The sequence below is a fragment of the Ambystoma mexicanum genome, chromosome 4q (genome assembly GCF_040938575.1).
Source record: "Ambystoma mexicanum isolate Mex_15411 chromosome 4q, UKY_AmexF1_1, whole genome shotgun sequence".
In the NCBI taxonomy this organism is placed as follows: domain Eukaryota; kingdom Metazoa; phylum Chordata; class Amphibia; order Caudata; family Ambystomatidae; genus Ambystoma; species Ambystoma mexicanum.
Genome location: NC_090928.1, coordinates 1,062,511,620 through 1,062,538,444, shown reverse-complemented (window position 1 = coordinate 1,062,538,444; position 26,825 = coordinate 1,062,511,620). Strand labels below are relative to the sequence as shown.

Sequence of the window (26,825 nt, the reverse complement as noted above, 5' to 3'; positions counted from 1 at the left end):
TTTGGATTCAGGAGCCACCGGCAATTTCGTTGATGTCGCGTATGCTAACAAGCTGGGGCTACCTTTGTGTAGTAAATCTACTCCGGAATCCGTCAGGACGGTCGATGGTACTGTATTATGTTCTGGACCTGTCATCCAAAGCACACAAGTGGTAACCCTACGTTGTCAGCAAAATCATTTGGAAGACATCCAATTCGATTTAATTGCAGCACCACAATTCGGGATTATTTTGGGCCTTCCTTGGTTTTACAAACACAATCCCAAGATAGTGTGGTCAGAAAACAAGGTGAGCTTTTCATCTGAATTCTGCCTCGCACAGTGCTTACAAGCCGAAAAGAAACCATGTATAGCCACAATCGAACCCTCAGACATGAGTACCTTACCTGCCGAGTACGCGGAATATACCGATGTGTTTAATAAACAAGCGGCTGAAACCCTGCCACCTCATCGGCCATTTGATTGCCGGATTGACCTAGAGCCAGGAGCAGTCTTACCCTGCAGTAGGGTGTATGCGCTCACGGAAGATGAGACAAAACATCTAAAAGAATACATAGACACTAACCTACGAAGTGGGTTTATTAGACACTCTAATTCTCCAGTTTCCTCGCCATTATTCTTCATACCGAAAAAGACCGGAGACTTAAGAACGTGCATCGATTATCGCGGAATAAATCGTATCACCATCAAAAATCGGTATCCATTACCGTTAATTCCGGTTTTACTGGATCAAGTGCGGAAGGCGACCATATACACTAAGCTAGACCTTCGAGGGGCATATCACCTGGTACGAGTGCGGGCTGGGGATGAATGGAAAACAGCGTTCCGGACTAAGTTTGGCCTGTACGAGTATCAGGTGATGCCGTTCGGTCTGTGCAACGCCCCTGCTGCCTTCCAGCATTTCCTGGATGAAGTGCTACGTGAATTTCTAGATATCTTTGCGGTGGTATACATCGATGAAATCTTAATTTACTCACAAGACAAAGACGAACATGTCAAACCTGTCAAGGCAGTACTCCAACGTTTACGAGAACATGGTTTGTTCGCTAAACTGGAGAAGTGTGAATTTCACTCTGCCAGGGTGGAATTTCTGGGGTATTTTTTGACCCCGTCTGGGGTACAAATGGATCAACGAAAAGTGCAAGCAATCTTAGACTGGCCAGCACCGAAATCGGTGAAGGAAGTGCAGTCCTTCCTAGGCTTCGCTAACTTCTACCGACGGTTTATCCGAAATTTCTCGGAATTGGTGACCCCCATTACCTCCTTGCTAAAAAAAGGACGTTCTTATGTGTGGAACGAAGCCGCAGAACTAGGCTTTCACCAGTTGAAAAAGGCTTTCACGTCTGCCCCGGTGCTAAAGCATCCCGATCTAGCTCAGCCCTTCGTGGTGGAGACAGATGCCTCCAGCTACGCCATCGGTGCAGTTCTTTCGCAACGGGAAGTGCAGACGGGAATGCTCCACCCTGTTGCCTACTATTCCCGCAAATTACTCCCTGCCGAAGCTAATTATACCATAGCTGATCGGGAACTGCTAGCAGTAAAGGCGGCCTTTGAGGAATGGAGACATTACCTCATGGGGGCTCATCATACCGTGACTGTGATTACCGATCATCGGAACCTACAGTTCATTAAAACAGCTAAGACACTTAGTCCACGCCAACTACGTTGGGCATTATTCTTCGCTGATTATGATTTTCTGATTACTTATCGGCCTGGAGCTGACAACAAAAAAGCGGATATCTTGTCGCGATACCCGGATTCTGACGATAAGGAATGTATGGAAAATCGGCCTATTGTGCCTCCTCCGCGAATTATCGGGGTAGTCGGACGGCCTAACATATTCGAAGATGTGCAAACAGCCATGACTACACAAGAGTTGCAAGACTGGTGTGGGAAGGGTTCACATCATTCTCTGGTAAATGGACTTCCCTACTATGCTAAAGCATTGTACCTGCCCACAGAAGAGCTCAGAAAAGAGGTTATGCAATGGTGCCATGATGCCACTACCGCAGGTCATCCAGGTGTGGCCAAAACCCAGCGGAACGTTGCTCGGCATTTTTGGTGGCCTACACAGCTACGGGATGTGCGCAAATATGTGACAGAATGCGACGTTTGAGGAAGACAGAAGTCCAGCCATCAAAAACCGGCGGGATTACTACAACCCTTGCCAACTCCCCCCACCCCATGGCACACTGTTACCATGGACTTAATTGTGGACTTGCCACCTGTCCAAAAATACACTTCCATTTTGGTAGTGGTTGATTCACTCACAAAAATGGGTCATTTTATTCCATGTAAAGGGGTACCCACAGCTGGGGAATTGGCGGAACTATTCTTACAAAACGTAGTGCGACTGCATGGACTTCCAACACGAGTAATTACTGATCGTGGTCCACAGTTCACCTCCCGCTTCTGGCGCGCCTTTTGCCAGTTAATCGGTATGGCAGTAAGTTTGTCCTCGGGATACCATCCAGAAACCGATGGACAAACCGAGAGATTAAACCAGGGCCTGGAACAGTACTTACGCTGCTACACTGCGGACACTGAAACTTCGTGGGTTCAGTATGTATGGTTGGCAGAAATTGCGTACAACAATGCTCTCCATAGTTCCACAAAGCATACCCCATTCTTCGGGGTTTATGGTTTCCACCCTAGGGTTTTGCCCACAGTTCCCAGCCCATCCCTGGAGGATATACCCACACTCAGGGGGCATCATGTTTATGCACAACAAATCTGGTCTAGTATACAAAAAAATTTAGATGCTGCAAAACAATCATACAAACATTATGCCGATTTGAAAAGGAGACAAAGCCCTCCATATAAACAAGGGGACCGCGTTTGGCTATCCACACGCAATATCAAAATGTCCGGCCCACGTAAGTTGCAACCGCGATATCTGGGTCCCTTTACCATCTCTGCAGTAATTAATCCGGTGGCAGTAAAGCTGGCCTTGCCAAAACAAATGAAGATCCACCCCACCTTTCATGTATCCCTGTTGAAACCTGCACCCTCCACTGTCCCTACTAAGAAACCACCTCCAATACTAGTCCAGGGACACCCTGAATATGAGGTTAGAGCCATTCTGAATTCTCAGCATCGGAAAAAAGGTTTGTTCTACTTTATTGATTGGGTGGGATATGGCCCGGAGGACCGGTCTTGGGAGCCAGCCTGCAATGTGCATGCGCCCAGGTTGATTAGAGCGTTTCATCGAGACTACCCAGGGAAACCCAAACCCAGAGCCTTCTGTGCGGGGGGGAGTACTGTCAAGGTGCAGGCCATGGGATTATGTAAAGGGGAGCCTGGAGTGAGTTGTGGACGTGGTCCACACATGGACAAACACAAAAAACTCCAGCGCAAACGGATATTGCCTTATCGAAGGCTTCTGTGCCCTCTTTGCAGGAACAAAGGCCTACAAACTCCAACTCCCAGCAGGCCCCGGGCCAGAAACTACAAAACCCCACCCACGTCGGGTGGAGCACATCCGCGCATGCGCACGCGCACGTTAGCACGGGGCTTGTGCTTGAACTCCCGAATGAAGAGGACGTGTTTATTGCAGCTCCGAGGAAGGGGACACACGCGAGGGGCCACGCCCCAGCCAGCCATCACCCGGGCCCCTCACACGCCTGAGATAAGTACAGCAAGTGCAGGGGAGCAGCTACAGCACATGCTGGGAAAATCGCGCTTGAGCAGCAAAGCCGCGTTCAGGGGCGAACAGCCAGGAATCTCTCACGCGAGCGGGGCACACGCAAGGGGGCACCGCCCAGACTCATCAGTCCCCTTGTTTGGCAAAAGATAAGTCCAGCATAAATCCAAAGCTAAGACCCGCGCAAGCGATCCCACGAGCAGTGCATCTTATTTGCATGCATAATTAGCCATGTGCATTAGCTAAGGGAACCGCAATTGGAAGCACAGCGGCGTGGCTTGTACAGAAGTCGCACTGCGCCACGTGCGGCTAGCGGCACGTTTATTCTAATCTACGTGTGCATATTAACACGTGGATCAGCGAGAACTGCGGGGCCACGTGCGGCCTAACCGCATATCAGGGTGAAAACCCACTCAAGGGGGCATACGAGTTAGAACGTGGGGGGTGCATGAAGGAATGTCCTTTACCCACTGATGCATCTGTTGTGTGTGTGAGGAAACACTCACAAGGTAGTAACTCATAACTCTCTTTGCAGCATTTATCTGCTCCGGCGACCGGACCTGAGAGTGCGCAGGCAGGAGGCCAGCACTCAAAAACAGAGATAAGTCTTTTTGCTCTAATTGCCTCATTGATGACAGTCTGTAATGTGGGCATGTAATGTATATGCAGGTTTGGTATGCATGTTTAATTGTTAGTTTGTATTTACCCTATCACCCCCAGTCCTGTCCACCTTCCCTCTCCTAAACCTTGTTCCGGTTATCCTGAAAACCAGTTCCTGTCCAACCATCGATTCCCTAACCCTCTTTCCCCGCCGGGGTCTCGGAGGTCTGTGTAAGCTGTGACTTGCAGGCACTCGGACCGCGGAGGGGGTGGTTGGTTCGTACCACTCCTGCGCTTGAAGGTTGGAGCCTGACAATGTGGGACAGTAGCGCGTGTGCGTGTTTTTTCGCCACGTGAATTTTTCATCGCAAGTTTCAAGCTCTTCATTTTTTTAAAGACTATCTTTACATTAAAAAAAATATAAGAAACTACAAAATTGGTTTTCATTGGAACTTCCTTTACTTCATAGAAAACTTTAAGACTTTGTTTAAGTAAATAGAAGAATAAGAAGTTACTGGAAAAGACTTCTAAGGCATTCAAGGACCTAACAAAGAAGGCAGAATGATCATTGAGTTTTTTGGCAACTAGTAAGGAAGTCTATTCTACTAAATCACTTCTCTGGGCATTTTGAAGAGAAGTACCAGGTATGGTCTTTACAACTTTTTAGTAAAGGATATAGTATTTTAAGGTCAGTGACTCCATGAGAAATTGAGGTGTTTTTATATGCTGTTTCAACTACAGGTGATGAACCAGCTAGTCGATAGCTTCCAGCCTGGTGTTTGTTAATTTGTCCCTTTCCCCCTTTCCCCTTGAAGTGTGGCAAACTGAGCAGTAATTTGTCCAGAGCTCTGAGTGCTACATTTTAGGTGGATTGTCGGGGGTTCAGCAGCTTCTGCAGACTCAAGACCAGAATCTCAGCCTGACCATATGAAAGGCCTATAAAATTAGTCTGCCTGAGCTGTTATGAACCCCGACGAGACAACCATGGAGGCGTTGGGAGAAATGGTTCGAGAAATACATGAAGAGTTACGGGTAGCTCATCAGGAATATTCAAATCTTAGTCTAAGAATGGCTGAGTTAAACTTAAAGGTAACTAGATTTAGAAGTTAGGAGAGAAGTTGAAGTTTCGGGGGGTGCTGGGTCTCCTCCTGAGTTGGTGAGAGTGGGGGAAGAACAAGAACCTAGACTTCCAAGAAGAGTGGAGGGGGTGGGGAGTTTAGGAACTTTAGTTATGCCTGTTCCTTTGGCCGCCCCCGAGCGCTTTTTGGGAGATTCTAAAATGTTTCAAATATTCCAGACACAGTGTGAATTGCATTTCTTAAGTCGTCCTGAATTATTCTCCACAGATGCTTCAAAGGTAACATTTACTTTATCCTATTTATCTGGAGAAGCTTCTGCATGGGGAAGTCTTTTGGTGACTCAAAAGAGTTGGGCGTTGAATAATTATTCTCTTTTCCTGGCCGAATTTAAGAAAATGTTTGATAAGAGACAGGTATCTTTAGAGGTTGATGGAGAACTACTGGAGCTTCGTCAGGGAGGGAAGGAGTTGATTTCTTATATCACCCAATTTAGATCTCCAATTCTTGGGAGTTGGTGGCCAGTGGAAGAAAGGGCTTTTTTATTTTATAGAGGCTTAAAGGATGAATTAAAAGAGGCTCTGGCTGGAGTTCTGGATCGTCCAACTACTTTAGATGCTTCAATTGATTTAGTTGTTCAGTTAGATTTTCGTCTAACTGAAAGACGTCTAGAGCGTAGACGCTCTCAGGGAGATGTAAGGTTTCAGGGAAGGATGGAGAGGTCTAAGGTTGAGATGGTGAACAGAGAAGTGAAGTCAAAAGGGAATGATCAGCTGAGTCGGGTGAGGGGTCCATTGCCCAAAGAAGAGAAGGCTAGAAGAAGGGAGAATAATTTACGTCTATACTGCAGTAGGAGTGGCCATATTCTTGGAAACTGTCCTTTTACTCCCAAGAAGAGACTCTAGGTGTACCACTGGTGGCAAAGAAGGAAGTGGAGCAGGTCAGAGCAGTTGACGGGACATATCTTTCTTCAGGTCCGATCACTCATACTACAGTGTTACTTGTGATGGAGTTGACTGGAGGTCATAAGAAAAATATCTCGAGTTAATTGATGCTCCAATCTTGAAAATTATTTTGGGTATGCCCTGGCTTACTCTTCATAATCCTAGAATAGATTGGGGTGCAAGAATTGTAGCCTTAGAATCAACCTTTTGTCAGGAACATTGTTTCTCAGGAAAAGGTCCTGAAGAGGAAGAAAGAGTTGTGAATTCAGTTTCATCTTTGCTTGCCGAAAGAGGGGCAATAGGTTTTGACATTGGAGCAGGGTTGGGTGAACTTCCTACTTATCAGGATTTTTGGGATGTATTCGATGAAAAGGAAGCTGGAGAGTTGCCTCCTCATAGGTCCTTTGATTGCAAGATTGACTTGGAGCCTGGAGCTATTTTACCTAGCAGTAGGGTTTAGGCTTTAACTGAAAAAGAGAATGATTATTTGAAAGAATATTTAAAGGAAAATTTGGCTAAGGGATTTATCCGGCACGCTCAATCGCCGGCAGCTTCGCCATTGTTCTTTGTGCCTAAATCAGATGGTTCTCTTAGAACTTGTATAGACTATAGGGCAGTAAATAGTGTGACTTTGAAAAATCGGTATCCTCTCCCTCTCATCTCAGAAATGTTAAATCAGATCCAAGGTGTCACCATTTTTTCGAAGTTGGATTTACGTGGAGCTTACCATCTTGTACGAGTCCAAGAGGGAGATGAGTGGAAAACCGCATTTAAGACGAGATTTGGACTATATGAGTACCAAGTGATGCCTTTTGGTCTCTGCAATGCCCCAGCGGCTTTTCAATTTTTTATCGATGAGGTTCTTAAGGAATATCTTGATATCTTTGTTATCGTTTAGATTGACGATATTTTGATTTTTTCTCAGAATTTAGAGAAACATAAAATTCATGTTCGACAGGTCTTAAGGAAATTAAGAGAGAATACTCTTTATGCTAAATTGGAGAAGAGTCAGTTCCATACTGATTCAGTTGAATTTTTAGGTTTTGTGATCACCCCAAGTGGTTTAGAAATGAATCCCAAAAAGGTGCAGGCAGTTTGAGATTGGCCAACTCCAACTAAGGTGAAGGAGATCCAGAGTTTTTTGGGATTTGTAAATTTTTACCGAAGATTCATTGAGGGCTTCTCCAGTTTAGTAGCTCCAATTACTCGGCTTTTGAAGAAAGGAGTTCCGTTTATTTGGGAGGATAAGGCTGATGAGGCTTTCCAGATTTTGAAGGAGAGATTTGTTACCAGTCCGATCTTGATTCATCCAGATCCATCCAAACCACTTTTTGTTGAGGCGGATGCTTCCAATGTGGCAATGGGAGCAGTGTTGTCACAGAGACATAATGTGACAGGGCAATTACATCCGGTGGCCTATTTTTCTAAGAGGTTTTCACTAGCGGAGGAAAATTACACCATTTCAGACCGAGAGCTTCTTTCTATTGAAGCTGCGTTTGAGGAATGGAGACATTTCCTTAAAGGTGCATGTCACACTGTGACGGTATTAACTGACCATCGAAATTTACTTTTTCTGAAGACAGCAAGAACTTTGACGCCTCGTCAACTCAGGTGGTCATTATTTTTTGCAGATTATGATTTTGTAGTGACTTTTAAGCCAGGAAATCAAAATAAAAAGGCAGACGCTTTGTCACGGCAGTTTCCAGAAAGTGAAGTGAAGTCGGTCAGTGAGCCAATTCCGTTAATCGGTCCAGAACGTTTTGTTCTTGCTGGTATTGAAAAAGAGAGTGAAATTTTCAAGAAGGTACGGGAATGCTTCACTGAGACGCAACTAGAAAATTGGGCTTGTTTGGATCCAGCTCGCAAGATTAAAGATAGTTTGCCTTATCTTGATAACAGACTCTATTTACCATCTGTAGAACCTAGAGAAAAGATTTTGAAGGAGTGTCACGAATCTGTTTTGGCAGGACATCCTGGGAATCGAAAGACTTTGGAGTTGGTCAGAAGAAACTTTTGGTGGGATAAGATTCGACAAGATACACTTAATTTTGTTAAGACCTGTGAGGTTTGTGCAAGATCAAAGAACCTCGTCGGAAAGCCTTCTGGGTTATTGGAACCATTACCTGTTCCACCGCGTCCTTGGTACTCAGTGTCCTTGGATTTCATCACGGATCTTCCGCAAGATAAAAGGTGTACTCGGTGTTGGTTGTAGTTGATTTGCTCACTAAAGAAGCACATTTTATTCCAATGGAGGGAGAGGTTACCGCCTATAGTTTAGCTCACAGTTTCTTGCAAAAAGTTGTTAGGCTACATGGAATTCCCAGTCAGGTCATCTCGGAGAGAGGGTCTCAACTTATTTCCAAATTTTAGAGGGCATTTTGTAAGAGGTTGGGAGTTGAGGTATGTCTATCATCAGGTTACCATCCCGAAACTAATGGTCAGGTGGAAAGGATAAATCAAGAGTTGGAGAAGTATTTGAGGTGCTATCTGCAGGCAGGTGAAGAGTGGGTAGAATTTGTTGTGGGTTGCAGAATTCACATATAACAACTGTAGTAAAGATGCCACATCTATGTCCCCTTTTTATTTAGGGCGAGGTTTTCATCCTCGTTTCTTAAGTATTGAGGTAAATAGTGATTCAGGAAACCCTGAGGTGGAAAAAAGACTAGAAGTTATGAAAAGAAACTTGGAGAAGGCTAAAGGGGTGTTGGTGGAAAGTAAGCAAAAATACAAAAGGTTTGCTGATCTTAAAAGGAAGACAAGTCCTCAGTATAGTAAGGGAGATTTGGTGTGGTTATCAACCAAGTTTTTGAGAATTAAAGGAAGAAATAAGTTTTGCCCTCGTTTTGTAGGACCATTTGTTGTTGAAAAGGTGATAAATCCTGTGGCAGTTCGTCTTAGGTTACCAAGACATATGAAAACTCATCCAATCTTTCATGTCAGTTTGTTAAAACCTGTGGTTAAAGGAACTAGATTAACACCTTCTCCTTCGGCAGTTGTAGATGAGGAAGATGCTTCAGAAGAATATTTGGTTAAGAGAATTTTGGATTCTAGAAGAGTCAGAGGAAAGTTGCAGTATCTTATTGATTGGGAGGGTTTTGGACCAGAGGAGCGCACTTGGGAAGAAGCAAGTGATGTGCATGCTCCTCGTTTGGTTGAAAGCTTCCATAAGAAATTTCCTTTTAAAAGTGGCCCAGGGACTGGGCTTTAGGAGGGGGTACTGTCAGGTTGACATATCCTTATATACTCTGGGTCAGGTGTTACATACATAAATTGGTCAGGTGTTGCATACATTGACATTACAAACATTGACATATTTTCACATACATTGGGTCAGGTGTGACACATATATAGTATGGAAGGGTTTGGGTGAGTTATGATGGGTTTTTATTTTTAAACAGACAATTTGGCCTTAACCTTAATTGCAGACTATGGAAAATGCCCCAAGCCAAGATGGAAGGTCTCAGCCTAAGTTCTGATTGGCTGGTGATTGTTTATAGAGAGGACAGTGAACATTCTAAACTGCCTTTCATCGTCGTAGCCCAGCTGAGAGGACGTGTGCTAAACTGCTCCTGCTTAACTTGATCAGGGGCATCAAGTTTCAAGCGGTCGAGCAGCTTATTTGAGAAAATAACAGGAATTGAGTTTGGAGTTGTTTGGGACACGGGACAGGAGTGTGAAAATTCCATTTTTCTGAGAGAAGAACTTATTCAAGACTCTTTCAAGAGATAAGTGCCTTTAAATTATTTCAAAGTGGAAGATTACTTTAGTTCTGAACTCGCTTTCTACTAATTTTTTGTAAAAAGGTTAAATTGTTTTTTAAAGGTTCAAGAGCGCAAACACGATCTTCTTACGAATGCATAAACTGAAGCGCGAGCGCATGTTTTCATAATCTACGTCACTTTTCAAAGCTAGCGCGTGTTCGAGTCGTTCATAAGCTTTAGCGCGTGTGTGTGTTAGCGCAAGCGTGAACTTTGAGCTACGTGGAACTAACCGCGTGTGCGCGAGAATATTGTTACGTGGATTCTACTGCGTGTGTGCGAAAACATTGCTATGTGAATTAACCACGCGTGCGTGAGTATATTGCTACATGGATTCTACTGCGTGTGTGCGAGAACATTGCTACGTGAACTAACCGCGTGTGCGCGAGTATATTGCTACGTGGATTCTACTGTGCATGTGCGAGAACATTGCTACGTGAACTAACCACGTGTGCGCGAGTATATTGCTATGTGGAATCTACTGCGCGTGTGCGAGAACATTGCTATGTGAAACTAAAGCGCGTGTGCGTGTTTTTTCTACGTGGGACAGTAGCGCGTGTGCGTGTTTTTTCGCGACTTGGATTTTAGCGCTTGTGCGTGAATTTCGCCACGTGAATTTTTCATCGCAAGTTTCAAGCTCTTCATTTTTAAAGACTATCTTTACATTAAAAAAAAAGAAGAAACTGCAAAATTGGTTTTCATTGGAACTTCCTTTACTTCATAGAAAACTTTAAGGCTTTGTTTAAGTAAATAGAAGAATAAGAAGTTACTGGAAAAGACTTCTAAGGCATTCAAGGACCTAACAAAGAAGGCAGAATGATCATTGAGTTTCTTGGCAACTAGTAAGGAAGTCTATTCTACTAAATCACTTCTCTGGGCATTTTGAAGAGAAGTACCAGGTATGGGATTTACAACTTTTTAGTAAAGGATATAGTATTTTAAGGTCAGTGACTCAATGAGAAATTGAGGTGTTTTTATATGCTTATGTTTCAACTACAGGTGATGAACCAGCTAGTCGATAGCTTCCAGCCTGGTGTTTGTTAATTTGTCCCTTTCCCCCTTTCCCCTTGAAGTGTGGCAAACTGAGCAGTAATTTGTCCAGAGCTCCGAGTGCTACATTTTAGGTGGCTTGTCGGGGGTTCAGCAGCTTCTGCAGACGCAAGACCAGAATCTCAGCCTGACACGCACAGGGTCAACTTCAATGCCCTTGGTGTGAGGAGAGCGAATGACGTGATGGGAGAATCCGATGGCGTTGAAAAGGAGTCGTGAGATGCTTCCTCAGCTGGTGTACAATGTCCTTCACTACGTATGGATATGGGTGATTCGCACTGACTCGCATATATTGATATGCTAGTACTATCTGCAACCATGGATGGAATTGGTCATATGCTTGCTAGAGACTTATTGCTAAATTTTCTTTTAACATTTCTAGCTTTTAAAGAAGCTAGAATAGTTTGATCCGAAATAATGTTTTTAGTGTGAGTACCCACCACAAGCACACTGGGAGTCGTCTGTGCCAACGATACGGGCGGGGTGGAATAAACAACAAGGCTCCCGCTTGCAGCTGTATGTGATGGAGTGCGCACATTTGTCTCAATGTTAACTTTTTTAAATGAGCCCAAGGTGTGCAGATTAGTGGAAAGGGTACCTAAGAACCTTGGTGACAAAGTGAAAGATGGAAGTTGAGAATTAAACATTTGAGGAATGGTGCTTGTAGCACGTAATGTAGCAATATTATCAGGCATGTTTGTTTTTAAAGAATATGAGACAAATACCATGAGCAATAAATCAGTCAAAGTAATTTTCTCAAAAACAAATCGTTACCCTTGAATCTGTGAGAAGGAGCAAAGATAGATGTTACCCAAGTACCGCTCACCACGGCTTTGAAAACCTCCAAAAAAAGGGGAAAAGCCACAGCCGCTACGTCGCGGCGAAGCAGAACTTATCCGTGAACTTACTTGTGCGGGCGCGCTGTGTGCGTGTGTGCCCAATTTGTAATAGACCAAACCATGCCGTTTCCTGGGCGGGTATAATGAGAGTGTCAATCAAAGTTAGTGCAATCAGCACAAAAGTCCACTGCAGACAGACAAACACCCAAAGCAATCAGTATCAGAGACACCAGCGTTGACTGAGGCACTGTCGTGATGCGTAGCTCAAATCACCTGATAGCGTTAATCCAGGAACACAAGTCCAACAGAGAGCGAGAACAGTCCTCCTGAGCGGCAAAGCAGAACTTATTTGTGAACTTGATCGTGCATGCGTGCTGTGCGCGTGTGAACCCAATTTGTAATAGACCAAACCACGCCGTTTCCTGGGCGGGTATAATGAGAGTGTCAATCAAAGTTAGTGCAATCAGCACAAAAGTCCACTGATAGCATTGATCCAGGAACACAAGTCCAACAGAGAGCGAGGAAAGTCCTCCTGAGCGGCAAAGCAGAACTTATGTGTGAACTTGCTCGTACGCGACTGATCCTTTCTATTTCAGAGGGTTTGGCTCCCCTGGGTATTCCCAGGCTGGTACTTTTCTTCTCTCTGGCTGTTCTTCTCTCCCTCCATATATCTATGTGGCTGACGTGAAAAACCAGAGGGTGTTTCACAACCTAGTTCCCGGGGATTCCATACTCAAGTGGCCAGGGAAAGGCCATTGCTTTTGTATCCCTACCCTGGGGGTGGACAAGCGAGGGAGGATCACCTGGGTAGGGTGTACTCAGGGATTAGGGGAGAAGCACCTAATGGTGAGACATGGTATCCCCCTTTTTCTACAACCCATCTAACCCCTATCCCTGTTTTTTTAAAGGGAAACTACAGCTCCCATAATTCCCCCCCCACTTTACATTGATAACACTACTGAGCCAAGGAAGATAATGAATGAGGCCAGAAAGATTACCTTTACTGACTTGCAATGGCTCTGTCCCTGTAATGAGGCCAGGCAGAGTCAGGCACGTAACCCTAACTACACACACCTGCCACTTGTTAACACTCCATGTCAGGATAAAAGGTGGCATGCACAGAGATAAGCTGAGCGAGGCAGGGTACGAGAAGGAACAGCTCTTTCGGGGCTGATGCAAACCAGGCAATGGAAGTTGCAACGCCTAGGGGCTGATCAGCCGTTGCAGAGTTCGAGAGAGAGCCAGGCGAGAATTCCACACTTTCGGGAAGCTGTAAGCGTGCTACGTGAAGAGCATTAGTGAAAGAAAACCAATTAACACGACCAGTGAGTTATCGAATGGGAACAAAAGCCTGGTTTGTGTCGAAAGCAAAAATAACTAAATCAAATGCTGAAAGTTCTACTCTTGCCTATAAAACACGTAATATAAAGGACAATTGCTGAATGGTAAAAGGAATTGATACAAAGTAACAGAGTGGTCTTGTGAGGCAAAATCGCACCTTCGAAGGTCTATGTGAAATGAACTGTGTAAACGGGAACCAAAGGCGATAAAGTAACTGTGATCCCGAAAGAAAGTTGAACGAGTGAAAAGCAAAGGGAGGGTAAAGTATATGAACTTTGAAAGAGGCCAAGAGGGCAAAGCAAAGAGAAAGAAACCAAGAGGGCAAAGTGCAGAGAAAGAGATACCAAGATGTATGGTGTTGAATATGAACTTTGAGAAATGCCAAGAGGGCAAAGTAAAGAGAATAAGAAAATACCAATACCAATAAGTATTGGTGTTGCATATGAATTTTTGAAAGAGGCCAAGAGGGCAAACTAAAGCGAATAATAAACTACAAGTACCAAGAGGCATTGGTTTTGCAAGATGAGGAAGATTGTTGATTGTAGAATTATGTAAAGAGGTTGAAGTGGGTATGCAGAGGTCTACGTAATATCCTTGCAGTTTCGAAAGTCTTTGACAGTGAAAAGTCACACACAATAAACCTTGGGGAAGGAAACCCCCATGAAGAGATAGGCAGGCTCGAGCCCGGCAGAGGGAAGCCTGTGTTGAATTGTGGGAAAGTTAAGGTCAAAAGTGGAACTGTGTATTTATGACAAGGCGGACACAGCCTAGAGAAATGATTACCGGAAGCTTGAAGCCCAAGCCTGAAGTGTTGAATTGTACCAGTAAGCCAATGTGTGCAAAGACTGATAGAACTGTGCGCCATCCAGCTATCCTTTTAAGGAAACTCTCTAGACCCTGTGGTGCTGAACATGCGGAAGGGAGTTGTTATTTATGGCATTCTGACATTTCTTTTGAGGCACTATTTTCCTTTTGTATTCCCATAACACATTTGTCATTTTGAGACGGAGGGCAAGGTTACGTTTCTTTAGTATAGGCCTTTTTATTTTGACTAGACTGGCTTGGACTTCTTTGCTATTTGTTTAATGGTTGAGACTACTCCCATTCTAGAGTTAGGGCCAGTTAGGAATTCTACCAACCCAACCAAATGAGCAAATAAAGGTTTTCAAAACTTGTATTCATTGCGTCTGTCTACTATTAATACCATGCCTTCCTTACACTGAGGAGAGGCAGCTATAATTGGAGTATAACCCAGGACCCAGGAATATTGTGGCCATCTGGCATTCGTCCGTCTAGTCACCATCAAGACAGTGGGGAGATTTGTATTTGTATTTATTTGTTTATATAGCGCTTTCATCCAAAGCGCTTTACATTAGCTTTACATTATAACAACAGAATACATAGAACATTTAGTTATCATAACTGCACACATTACACATTAACTGTACTCTGTTTGTATGGTCCCTTCCACAGCTACTTGGGCGCTCCATAAGTATAATGGATTGGTCAGCGTTGTCATTATGACATTTAAGCTGTCAATATAGACACTTAGTAAACTGGGCCTACATGAAAATCTCCCTAACATTTGGCAGAAATGCTCATATGTGACAAGCTGCCTGGTCTTAAAAGATTATGCAAGTTTTCAATTTCCTTTCTTTCTTCAGTCATACTGTATGGTCCTCAGTGTGGTTATTGCATCAACTGAATATGATACACATTCTGAAGAACATGTGGACTAGCACAGGGCACCAGTAACAGGAAGTACAACAAAAAAATGCTAAGAAACAATACGTTAGTAAATACCTTCTTGACCTTCGGCCTGGCATTGGACGACATAGGCATCAATTACTCGGGCTTCCAAATCCCTGCCCTTTTCCACTGGTGTGAGGAGCTTTGGGATATGACTTTCCTAAAGCAGAATTAATGCAGCCCAAAATGTAAAAACATGTTTTATATCAAATGTTTTAAGAATGCAGATTGGTCAAAAATACAGATTTTAGTTCCCATAGACCTGATATGATACACCACACTAAATAAGTGCAATAATCCAACCACATCCAACCTGTACCTCACTTTACTAATTTACATACCTGCAACAGTTCTTGCAAAGCTATAAAACTAAATTAACATCAGTTTTATATTAAGGTTTCAGAAGTGAGTACAGATAGTTTTAATATATTTATGTTTTACATGAGAAAAAATATGCATTGAAGAGCCATATTTGTATGCCCACTGTTAGGCACACAGTTAGCCCTTGCAGGGCTGTGAAACTATCTAACCTAATGGCAAAATATGGCTCCAATCAAAAGATAGGCCAGACTCCCTATTACAGTAGCTATGGTAGAGCAGTAAGACTTCAATCTAGAGAGGGATGAAGGCTGGTAGTGAAGCGCATTTATTCCACAGTTAACCTCAAAGAATACGCCACACTGGTATACTGAAAAATATACACTTTTAAGAATATCACACAAAGAATATCTAGTATGTCAAATAAGTACTTATGTTAAAGTATAACATATAGTAAAAACACAGTGTCTCTACAAAAACAGTAATAGTCAGTTAAGACAGCTCCCTAACCCGGATGGGCTTCCCACTACCTGGTGGTAGGCACAATACAAGTCTGTGGGGTGGGAAGAAAAGGGAACCATAGACAATAAAAACATGCATTTGTAAAGTCATGATCAGGCCCCCAAATGCCACATAGTAAACACAATGAATTCCTAGAACTCTAGTACATACTAAAACACGCACACCATACTTTAAATACAGCACCCAAAGGGGAAAACAGTTTAGCACCCTAGGCCAGAGGGAAATCAAAAGCAATGATTAGATTACCTTTACAAAGCCAGACCTAGAAATACAATGATACAAAAGTAACCAACAGTGAAGCATAGTAGCAAGACATTTCCATAGAGTGTAATGTAGACATTTAAGGATTAGTAGTGAATGAAGGCAGCAATCAAGCTCAGGGGATGCCAGAAGAGACCCTCAAGAAGAGTTGCAGTCCACGGTTCAAGATCCAGGAGGTCCAAGAAGCAAGGAAACAGCAGAATTCATGTCAATGGAGGTCTATGGCAAAATTCAGTAAAAGGGGACCGGCAGAGATAGACAACCAAGTACTAAAGGGATCCCTGCGTGTGAGTATCAAGAATAATCCATCAGGTGATGGGGAGGGAGCGCTCATGAGCCTGCCAAGATGGCAGCTGACTTCTGAGCTGTGGCAACGCCTGTACCCAAGTCCTAGAATCCTGCACAAATCCTACTTTTTTCTAAATAACGACCCACAGATATGATCTAGGGAGTCTACCCACAAAAGGTTTGCACATTTCCCATGCATTTAAACCCCTGCATACCCGCGCCCCCAATATAAACAAACCATACTTACCTTTTTTACACACTGAGTCCCTTTCACTGCCGCAGGGTCCTTTTCTTTTCGGGAGCTGCAGGGGTGTCCCCCGCAACCTCCACTCACTATACCACACAGTATAGTGAGCGGGGTGTTACGGGGGACAGCCCTGCAGCCCCAGTTTTTTAAATGTATTTATTTATTTTTCCGGGGGTGTGCCCTGCAACACCCCGCTCATATACCACACAGTATAGTGAGCGGGGTGTTGCGGGGGACACCCCCACAGTTTCTTTTTTATACTTACCTACAATGCTACCACCAAAGGTTCGAACATTTGGTGTTAGCATTTTCCAGACTTTTTGTATGGGCGGACCTTTTTTTTTTTTAGTCCGATCGTACAATTCCAGTTCTGCCAGGATATTGGCCAAATTGGTTGCTTCTTGGTCTTTAGGGTCATTAAAACCCAAGTTCAGATCCCCTAGCAATAGTACTTGCGAGGTACTTTTTAGGTTGTCTGATAGAATGGTGTAGATATTCTCATCAAAAGAGCCGATAGGTCCTGGAGGTCTGGTCTATATATAAGGTGAATGGTAAGTGTTAGGGAATTAGCGATGGGTAGTTTGGCTGTAACAAGATTCACAAGATTTGAAGTCTGGGGAGGGGGCTAATCTCATGGATAGATTAGATTTGGCAATGAGGGCTATGCCTCCTCAACATGCTTCACATCTGTCTGCTCTTAGGATGGTATATTCGTCAGGGACTGCTAGCATAAGGGCAGGACCAGCTGCAGCATGGAGCCAAGATTCGGTGATGGCAAGAAGTCATCATTTTCTGCCAAGATAAGGTCAGCTATCTCCGTTGCATGTGCAACTAATGATCTTGCGTTTATTAGAGCACCCTTGAGGTCTGGGGCAGAACTGTCTAAGAAATGGGATGGATAGGGTACTAATAGTAGCTTGAGCCTGTGATCCGATATGGGACTTGATCTGTTGGGATTCTTTGTAAGAGAGGCTATACATTGTGATTGTGTGTTTTGGCCAAAAGTAAAGAAGTAATTTTATACCTGATTGTCTAAGTGTGTTCATGGACTGCTGCACTGTGTGTACTCATTGTGGACCCTTTACAAGATCACTACCTCAAGATTTAGCCTAGACCACTCGCCTTGCTACCTTGAACCGGTTTGGCACAGTTCCCAGAGTTGTCCATTTCACAACATAGGTTGGCCTTCTGTACATCTGTCCACCAGGACAGAGTCTAGAAAATCAGTCTTAACACTATCACACTTTTTAACAGTGATGTGAACATATGTATCAAAATCCTAAACAATTGAATGATGAGTTTATTCCTAAAATAATAAATACAGATCAAATGGGTTTCATCTGGTGCCGCTCATCCTTTGATAATATCAGGCGAACAATCAATTTAATCGAATGGTGCACCCATTAGGGGCAGAAATATGTCATCATCTCTCTTGACACTAACAAAGCGTTCAATTATTTAAACTGGCCCTATTTAAGTAAAGTTTTAGCTTTTTATGAATTTGGCACAAGGATGATCTTCTCAAATTTCCAATACCCATATACAAAAATGCAATTTGATCAGAGCTATACTAAACATATCGATATCAGAAGAAAACCGTTAACCTTGTCATTTTCCTTCAAGATTAAACACCAAGAGAAATAGAAAGAAAACCCTTTGAGACTGTAAAATATAAAGAAAGTCGTTAACCAATTTGTGAGGTAATCCCCAATCTAGTTCCATGGGAGTGTGGTGCTGCAGAGTCGGAAGGCACTCCAGGGAATAGCTTCATAGTCCCAGTGGTGCAGACAGAGTTGGAGAGAAAACCCAAAGAGATTGTGAAAACCTCCATAAAGGAGCAACACATCTTATTAAGAACTGTGAAAGATATTGGCAAGCCAGCTAGGAGAATGGAGTCATTCTCCTAGCCCTACGAAAAATGTATGCAATTGTATACTTTTTTTGTTGGGTTACAGAGAACCAGGCCTTTGTGGAACTTTCTTTTGAATACCCTGAGACGTGCTTGGACTCTTCACATCCAGGAGAAGGAAGTCATTCTCCTGGATTATGAACAGTAGCTGGAATTTATGGTATTTTGTTGTAGTGACAGGCAAAGAGTAGGAGCCTTTGTGACGGAATGGTGCATTTTTGTTTTGACTCACACAGACTACCTGAAGAGCACCCAAGTTTCTTTAATTTAGATAGGGAACCCCCCCCTTAGAGTTAGGGATAGATAGGTTTGGTTTTCATTTTTTCTTTTAAATACATTTTGGCATTTTTAAGTAACACAACATTGTTAACACTGTTTCCCCCCTCCCTGCCCTACTCCCCCATTCCCTGTCCCAACTATACCCCAACCTCTTCAACCCCATACCTCATCCTACCTGTTGTCTTTCCTTGCAGCTCACATTCGTAACCCGTGTTCCAACAATGCACTCAGTCCATCCCTCGACAGTCTCTACACCTTTTTGCTCTGTACAATTTCTGAGATCAAATTACCCCCAAAGGTTTCATTTTCCTCGGGTGCCATGCTCCTCTCGAGTCTCGCTGAAGACATTTTAGAATCAAGTCCCATTCTAAGAGGAAGCGTTGGTGATCCCCCTGGATGGAGTAAGTAACCCACTCCAGAGCAAGAAATTCCCCACCTATTCATGTTTGCTGGTGGGGATCCTTCTTTTCCTACTTTTGAGCCAACACCAAAGCTCCCGCCATCATCAGAATGACATACAGCTTTCTTTGAGATTTTCTTGGTAGCTCTTCTAGGATTCCCCCAACCCCAAGATGGCTTCCCCTATAGAGCCCCTTCTTTGTATCTCAAAGATCTAATTCCTTGCTGATTGGATCGTCAGCCAGTAGGAGCTTGGTTTTCATTTAATACAAGTCTATAGCAACCATTATTGCACCACTTGGTCAGTCTCTTCATTCCTTGTCACTACACTACCTAACAACTGGAAGTCCTGCTGGGCTCGGCTTGCTGTGGAGTGCGCTGATTCCCACCACGCTGGATCCGCTCTCCACCTGAGGGAACACACCTCATGTAGTCCTGCTCTGTGGAGTTAGCCCTAACCACTTTTTGCCAAAGCCCCCACCCCCTAATACTACCATAGTTAATGGAGATTATACTGAAATCCAGGCCTGGATGGCAAACAACTCATTGACACAACTTAATAATGAGAAGACTGAGCTTCTCATTAAGGCCTCTGGTCCATGACTTAAGAACCCCAGCACTCAATATGCCCAGTTTCCGATTTCTGGAAACTTGATCTCTGTGAGTAAATCAGTAAAAACATTGGGTGTCATAAGAACAGATCAGGGTTGGCAACTGCATTGGTCAATTCACGACTATACTATTGTAACAGCTTACTCACCGGTACATCACAGAGAAACCTTCATCACTTTCAGATCACTCCGAATGGAGCTGTGAGGGCAGTTTTTGGACTTTCTAGGCATGACCCTATCACCGCATTCAGAAAAGAATTGCATTGGCTGCCAGTCAAGCAAAGAATAAAGCATAAGATCCTGTTTCTTACTTATAAATGTCAGAATCTGACTGCCCCTGAATACCTTAAGAGGCCGTTTTCTTCTGCATCCCTGATAACATTTCCTGGCCTCCTTTTCTTTTCCTCTCTGACTTTTGTTATTATGTGCGCACTGAGGCCCATGGGCATGTAGCGCCTAATAAGAATTAACAAAAAAAGATATATATATATATATATATATATATATATATATATAAGAACAGATCACTGTTGGCAACTGCATTGGTCAATTCACGACTACTATTGTAACAGCTTACTCGCCGGTACATCACAGAGAAACCTTATATATATATAGTGAAAGTCCAAGCATATACAAAAGACGCAGATCCTTTGGAAGTCGTCCTCGAGATTTACTCCCAGATCCAGGGGTCTTCGAGAGCATCATTGGCGGGAACAGTCTTCTTCTGGGTTACAGCTTGGAAACTGCCAGCCTCCAGGGAACGTGCCTGTAAACCAGAGGATACCTTTTGCGACACACAACAGTGCGCAAGAGGGTCTCTTCCCTTTGTTATCGTCAACACCAGATCCTGCCAAGAGTCAGTGCCCCTTTGAAGCCAACGGGACACACGTCTTTCCGAAAAAAAAGAGAATTCTTTGTTCCAACTCAGTACGAGTGATACTGGCCTTAAGAGACCAAAGAGCAATCGACAAACCTCTACCTCATCCCAGTGGGGGCAAATTAAAGAAAGGAGAGAAAGCATAAAGAGGAATAAGCCCTTGGAGAGAAGTACAATAGCTATGAAAGAAATTACAGATAAGATAGCATGGAAGAAAAGAATAGATTTTCCAGGGACGTGGCTTGGAGCCGACTGAGCAGCATGGTTCTGTGAAAGCTCCGGGCCAGCCTCATCGTCAAAGTGAATTTCAGCAAGCTGGAGCCTTCGGCGATCACTGTAAACCCTCTCAGAGGGGTATGAATTCCTGCCGCATTTAACGCGCCGGGATTGGAACATCTAGACATCGTTGATACGCTACCATTTGTGGCGGGAGGCTCCGTCCCGACCTGAAACGGAGAAGACAAGATGGCAGGCAATCGATCCTGGAGCCCCGCAGCTGCTGGAGGGGGAGGGGCCGTACCCTCATCAACGGCCCGGGCTCCCGCCAGAGTAATACTCCAACGTGTGTAACTGCGAGATCACATCGGGACCCGATGCCGTTCTCTCCCCACAAAGCAAGTACCCCAGGAGAGTGGCAATCCATGTCAGACAGTGAGCACTCGGGGGAAGACACCGTCCAGTACCGGTGGCGGCACATCACTTCACAACAAAGGGGCGAGCCGGGCAGGAGAGAGCAGAGGGTTAACACCTGCAAGAACCAGCCAGGGCCTGATCACCTTCGCCCTACTCTCACAGCGAGACAGACCAACAACAGAGCCTCCCAAAGCAAGAGGTTCCTCCCTCCTACAAGTAACGACAGTGCCTACTTCAGGTATCAAGGTGAAAAGCGGGAAAACAGTGAAACAAACTGACATAGCAACCCTAATGAACAATCCTGGGCAAGAAAAGTTGAAGAAAAATGAGCAGGTCGCAGGTTCTTCTACCGAGGCAGCCCACACTCCGGAGGCTACAGACCCAATCCAGTTTACCACCAAATCTGACCTTAAAGATCTCTTATCTGCTTTAACAAAGGAGATTCAGAAAGGAACAGACAAGGTCACGTGGAAGATCGCTATGTTAGACAGAAGAGTGGAAGAGTTAGAAAAACGCACTGAAGGTCTGGAAAATAGCCTTTGTGATAACGCCTACGAACTAGAAGGTGGCTTGGACAGAATCACAGCCCTTGAAGCAAGATGTGAAGCGCTTGAGGCTAAACAGGAGGATGCGGAAAACCGCTCTAGGCGGAATATACGCCTCTGAGGAATCCCCACAGCGATCACCGACTCTGAGCTGGAAAGCTTCACAAGAGACCTGTTCAGGTTCATCCTAACTCTCCTGGACAGCTCTCCCCTGGAGTACACCGAACGTCCCCGTAGACAGGCATCCGCGACTCGCCCAGATGTCCTGGCGCGAAGTCACTTCTTCAAAATAAAAAGAAATAATGAGGGAGGATAGATCTTCTAAGCAAATACTCTTCAGAGGGGCGACCATCCTACTGTACCAAGACTTGGCTAATGCAACACTGCAGAAACGAAAAGTGCTCCGGGGCCTCACGGAATGGCTGCAAGAACAGAAAGTGCAATACTGCTGGAGTTTCCCAACTGCCTTAAATTTCACATGGGAAGGAACGTGCAGACAGATCCGCACACCAAAGCAAGCGGAGCATTTCCTGGGAAAAGGGGCAGACAGTGGGGGCTCTGAGTCCGAAGCGCAAACCCAGGATAAAGCATAGTCATCCTCGGCCGGCTCCTGGGCCAGTAGGCGACGTAGACTCCGGGGTCCTCGGAAACCATCCAATCCGGACTAACCAGCGCCACTGCAGCCATCTCATGGAAGGTCAGTACCCTGCGCAGCCCGTTTGCAGAAACTCTTAGCATCATCTGCACTTGTTCTACCAGGGGGGCTGGGGGATGTGCTCGACTATGTAGCAGAATCCCAACGCCCATTGGGGCAGGCTTACACATTCCAATCAGAATATAAAGACGTGACCGGTTCAGAATGCCCAGGTCTAATACATTGATCAGCTCATCAGTTATCGCTATCCCGTTGATGGCAGGTTCGGCCCGTTGGCCACAGTTAATCAACGATTGGGCTAGCTAGCAACCCTGTTGGATGAGGCGGTTCTCATCCCTAGAGAGTTGTGGTCGGGGGGGGCGGTCGGAGGAGGGAGGGTGTGAGGGGGCATGGGAGGCGGGAATAGTTCTGCAGCCCTAACCTCCCAGTTAATAAAACATTTTGCAACTCAGACATCCGCAGACTAGATACGCACACATTCACCCAGAGCGGCACCCCAGAAGTCCAACACAAGACCCAATATACAGGTGCCTATAGCTAAGACCACTCTAGAGTCCCATGGGATCGGATGAAGATAGATATGTTCGCATTCTCACGTAGAACGTCCAGGGCCTCAATTCCCCCAGGAGGCGCAAGTCGGTAGAAAGCAGACTCAGCACCATAGGCGGGGATATAGTAACTCTCCAGGAGAGACACTTGTTAGCAGAAGACGAGCACCGCATTAGATTTAAGCGGTTTAAAAGGTCCCATTTCGACACTTCAGGGGAGAAAAAGAGGGCAGTGGCAATCCTACTCAGTGGCAAATTCCCACTAAACAACCCCTCACTAAAAAAGGATCCCGCAGGCAGGTATCTCCTATTGAAAGGGCATATTGTAGAGCAGGCAATCACTATAGCTGGCATCTATGCCCCTGACACTGGCCAGGACAAATTCCTGGTGGAGCTACTCCCGACATTGCTAACCTTCGCAACAGGGCACCTCATTATCGGAGGAGACTTTAACATGGTTCCCGACCCACTGAAAGATAAAAATCACCCCCCATCCAATCCTGACTTTACCTGAGCCCTGGCCCTTGCCAGGCTGCTGTCATGACCTCTACCCCTCGCCCTGGCAGTCAGGCCCCCCGGGCCGCACCACGGTGTCTCACCATGGCCCTAATGGCCCAATCTTGTTCCCCAAGACTCTTGGAGTCAGCCTTTGGCGCCAGGCTCATATGGCAGAAGGGGGAACTGGAGTTCACAATGGCAGTGTCCCAACATGGAGCCCCCACATGGTTTTGTTCAATAACTGAACCATGCGGTCTAGCATTTAGGGTGTGGTCTGGCTGAAGGCATCTGGGATACCTGCAGGCTATATAAGCCACGCCCAAGCTGGAGAACACGCTCCGCGTTGCTCTGCTCTTGCAGCGTGACGTTCACCACGACCTGTCGGATCTTCTTCAGCCTTCCGGGCCGACACCTGCAAGAAGAACACCACCATTAGTGCTCTTATGTGTTAGGGAGTCCAGCTCCTGCCATCCGCTCCAGAACATCCAGCATATCGGCGAACGCTCGCTCTCTCTCTTGGAAGCCGCAGCCTGGGGAAGAAATAGAAAGGCAGCATTAGTAAGCGTTTATTCTTCGCATTTCAACAACGATCGGCAGTCTCACGCTTACCGGAGTTGGTCTTGCTTCTGATTCAAGGCCATTCAGGTCTTCTTACAACCTGCAAGAGAAAGGGCAAGACTGATTAACACGCATAATTACTCGGAGGCAATTCGAATAACACCTACTCACCGCTCTGCTTCCTCTTAGCAGCTAATCATCCGGAACATCACGGCGGCCTGCAAGAGAGGGACAACACAGGTTAGCTCACTGCAAGAAAAGCACATAGCGTTGCGCTCCGTGCTTTCACTTACCATCTCGAGCACAGCCCCAGCCAGCACAGCATCTTCAGAACTCCTTCCGCAGCTAAGAGAGAAGGAAAGACATTAACAAGGGCAATTTTAATTAAGGACAAGTTTTCAAAACAGCAGACTTACCTGAGGAACTGAGTCGCAGCAGGACTGGACTCAGAGGACCCGCACCAATGAAACAACGCGGTTGCGACACGCCCATCCACGACGCACCCCTGCACAGAATAGCAGGACGGAGAGTGCACCATATCAAAAACCAAGGTGAGAAAAACACTAAGGGGTTGTTGGGTCCACAAGAGAGGTGGGCTCAGGGAAAAAGACTATAAGCTAAAATCAGAAATCCTGTATTCCAGACTAGGTGCTCAGCAGAACAAGAACCAGACGGAGTGGGTCCAGGTCGGAAGCAGTCCAGCCAGATCGGGTGGCGTCCCTGTGGATACCAGGTGAGCGTTACAGCTACTAAGGGAGACAGAAACGGTGGACGTATGGAGATTGGCAAACATGGAGGACAAGGATTACACTTTCTACTCCAATGCACACGAAGGTCACTGTCAGGAACTGGAGATTGTGGAAGCGCTGGAGGCTATGATCAGCGCGCGCTCCAGTCCTCACCCAAGATGGCCGCCGTACCTTTAAGAGGCTGGCTCCTCCCACAAGCCGATGTGTTGTATCTGTTAGTCAACGCTCGGTTCGTGTGGTGGAGTTTCTTCTGTGGATCCTTCCGTACCTACAGTGAACTTACTGACCACCTTGAATCCTACCCTAGTCTCCCTCCTCCTTCCTGCCCGTGCCTCTTTTGTCTGTTTGTTCTGTTTTGCTCTCCGCCTTATCATCTTTTTCCTTCTACTCACAGTGTCTCGGCGCCGCCTGGTTCTGTGCCTTTGCCCTTAGTTTGTCTTTCTTAGCTCCCGTTCCATTCGCTACTCTGCCTTTCCTGTAATATTTAATTTTGAATTGTAGGCGCCGGTATTCCATACTTCTACCGGCGCTGCCTTTGCCTTTCCCTTGTTGGGTCCCTGTTGCTCAGACCACCCTGGAAACCTTTTTCTCTTGCATTATTGGACTATATCCGTATACATTTCTATTTCCTTTCAGTCCGCCTTTCACAACCTGCTCAGGATATTCTTTTCGTCCTAATCCCATTTATATCCATCTTCTGTCACTTATCACGTGGTGTTGCCTTTTCTCCTTATATCCTTTACTCATCTCAGCATTCAATTTGGAGAACTTCTGGTGTTCTCTTCCATTTATACTCCCTACAGTCTGGACAATTGTGGAATCAGACATCTATTCAACCAGCATTCCTTTTTGTTGTGGAGCAAACAACGCCTTCATTGTCAATTGAGAGGAACCGACTGTCCCCCATCTGAGCCCATTCGGAAACAGGGTTTTTTCTGCATTTGTGCTTTTTCCCTGGAAATTAGGACTGGCCCTCTGGGGATCCCCGAGGTCAGAGTTACATCTCTGCCAAGGTGGCCTCCGGAGGGGCCAGACCCTACCTACACGATAAGAAGGTCCGAACTCCAAAAGACAAGACTCCCTCAAGTAGAAGGGATCAGAAGAAGCCAGAGGCCAACCCTAAAGAATCCTTCCCAGAAGAATCAGGTGAGGAGTTGGGGGAGGAAGCCTCGGTTCTTGACAGTCACTCGCGGATTGACCTTCTCCTAGTCACGGCAGCATTGTTCCCTTGCCTCCGAAAAGCAGAAATCCACACCCGTATAATTTCCGATCACGCACCAGTGTCTGCAGACCTTTCAATAACCGGCGCCTCGGCACCCCCACCAAAGTACGGGAAGCTGAACGATTCCCTCCTGCCAGATGATATAATTAAAGCAGAAGTGGGAGAATCACTAGCTAATTACTTCAAGGAAAAAACAACTCCTGACACAACCGCAGAAAAAATATTGACAGCTATGAAACCAGTAATAAGAGGGACACTCATTAGCACAGCCGCCGAACAGTATTGGATCTCTAAGATCCCAGCTTCCGCCCTAGAACAAAACGGCTCAGCTCTGGAGAAGGAACTAAAAGAACACCACACGAGAAAGGCAGAGAGGGAGTTGAAAAAAGGCAGAAGGGCCCTAGAAATACACTGGGCGGACCGCTCTGCTAAGGCTCTAGCAAACACAAAACAGTTTTACTATCACAAAAATAACAAAGCGAACCGCATACTAGCTTACAAACTGCAGAAGGTACATAATTGAAACAACATAACCCGGTTTACCGGGGAGGATGGCGAGGCCCATTATACCGACACTGATAAGTCGGAGGTCCTGGTGGCCCACCACAGAGCAATCATGGCGGGCCCGCCTGCCCTCTTGAGAAGCCAGCCCCTACACTGGCAATACCTACAGCCCACCAGACCAACCCGCTGCCACAACCCAATTTGA

At 45.4% G+C, this 26,825-nt stretch overlaps 1 protein-coding gene across 2 annotated transcripts in view; it reads right to left on the bottom strand.

Annotated features, from left to right (window-relative positions):
- The window catches only part of BROX (BRO1 domain and CAAX motif containing), a 904,523-nt gene that overhangs the window by 322,165 nt on the left and 555,533 nt on the right, over positions 1 to 26,825 (bottom strand). For both annotated transcript variants that reach the window (XM_069608616.1, XM_069608615.1), the window contains one exon: positions 15,052 to 15,157. In XM_069608616.1, the coding sequence (XP_069464717.1) occupies positions 15,052 to 15,157 (106 nt within the window). The remainder of the gene's footprint in view (positions 1 to 15,051; positions 15,158 to 26,825) is intronic.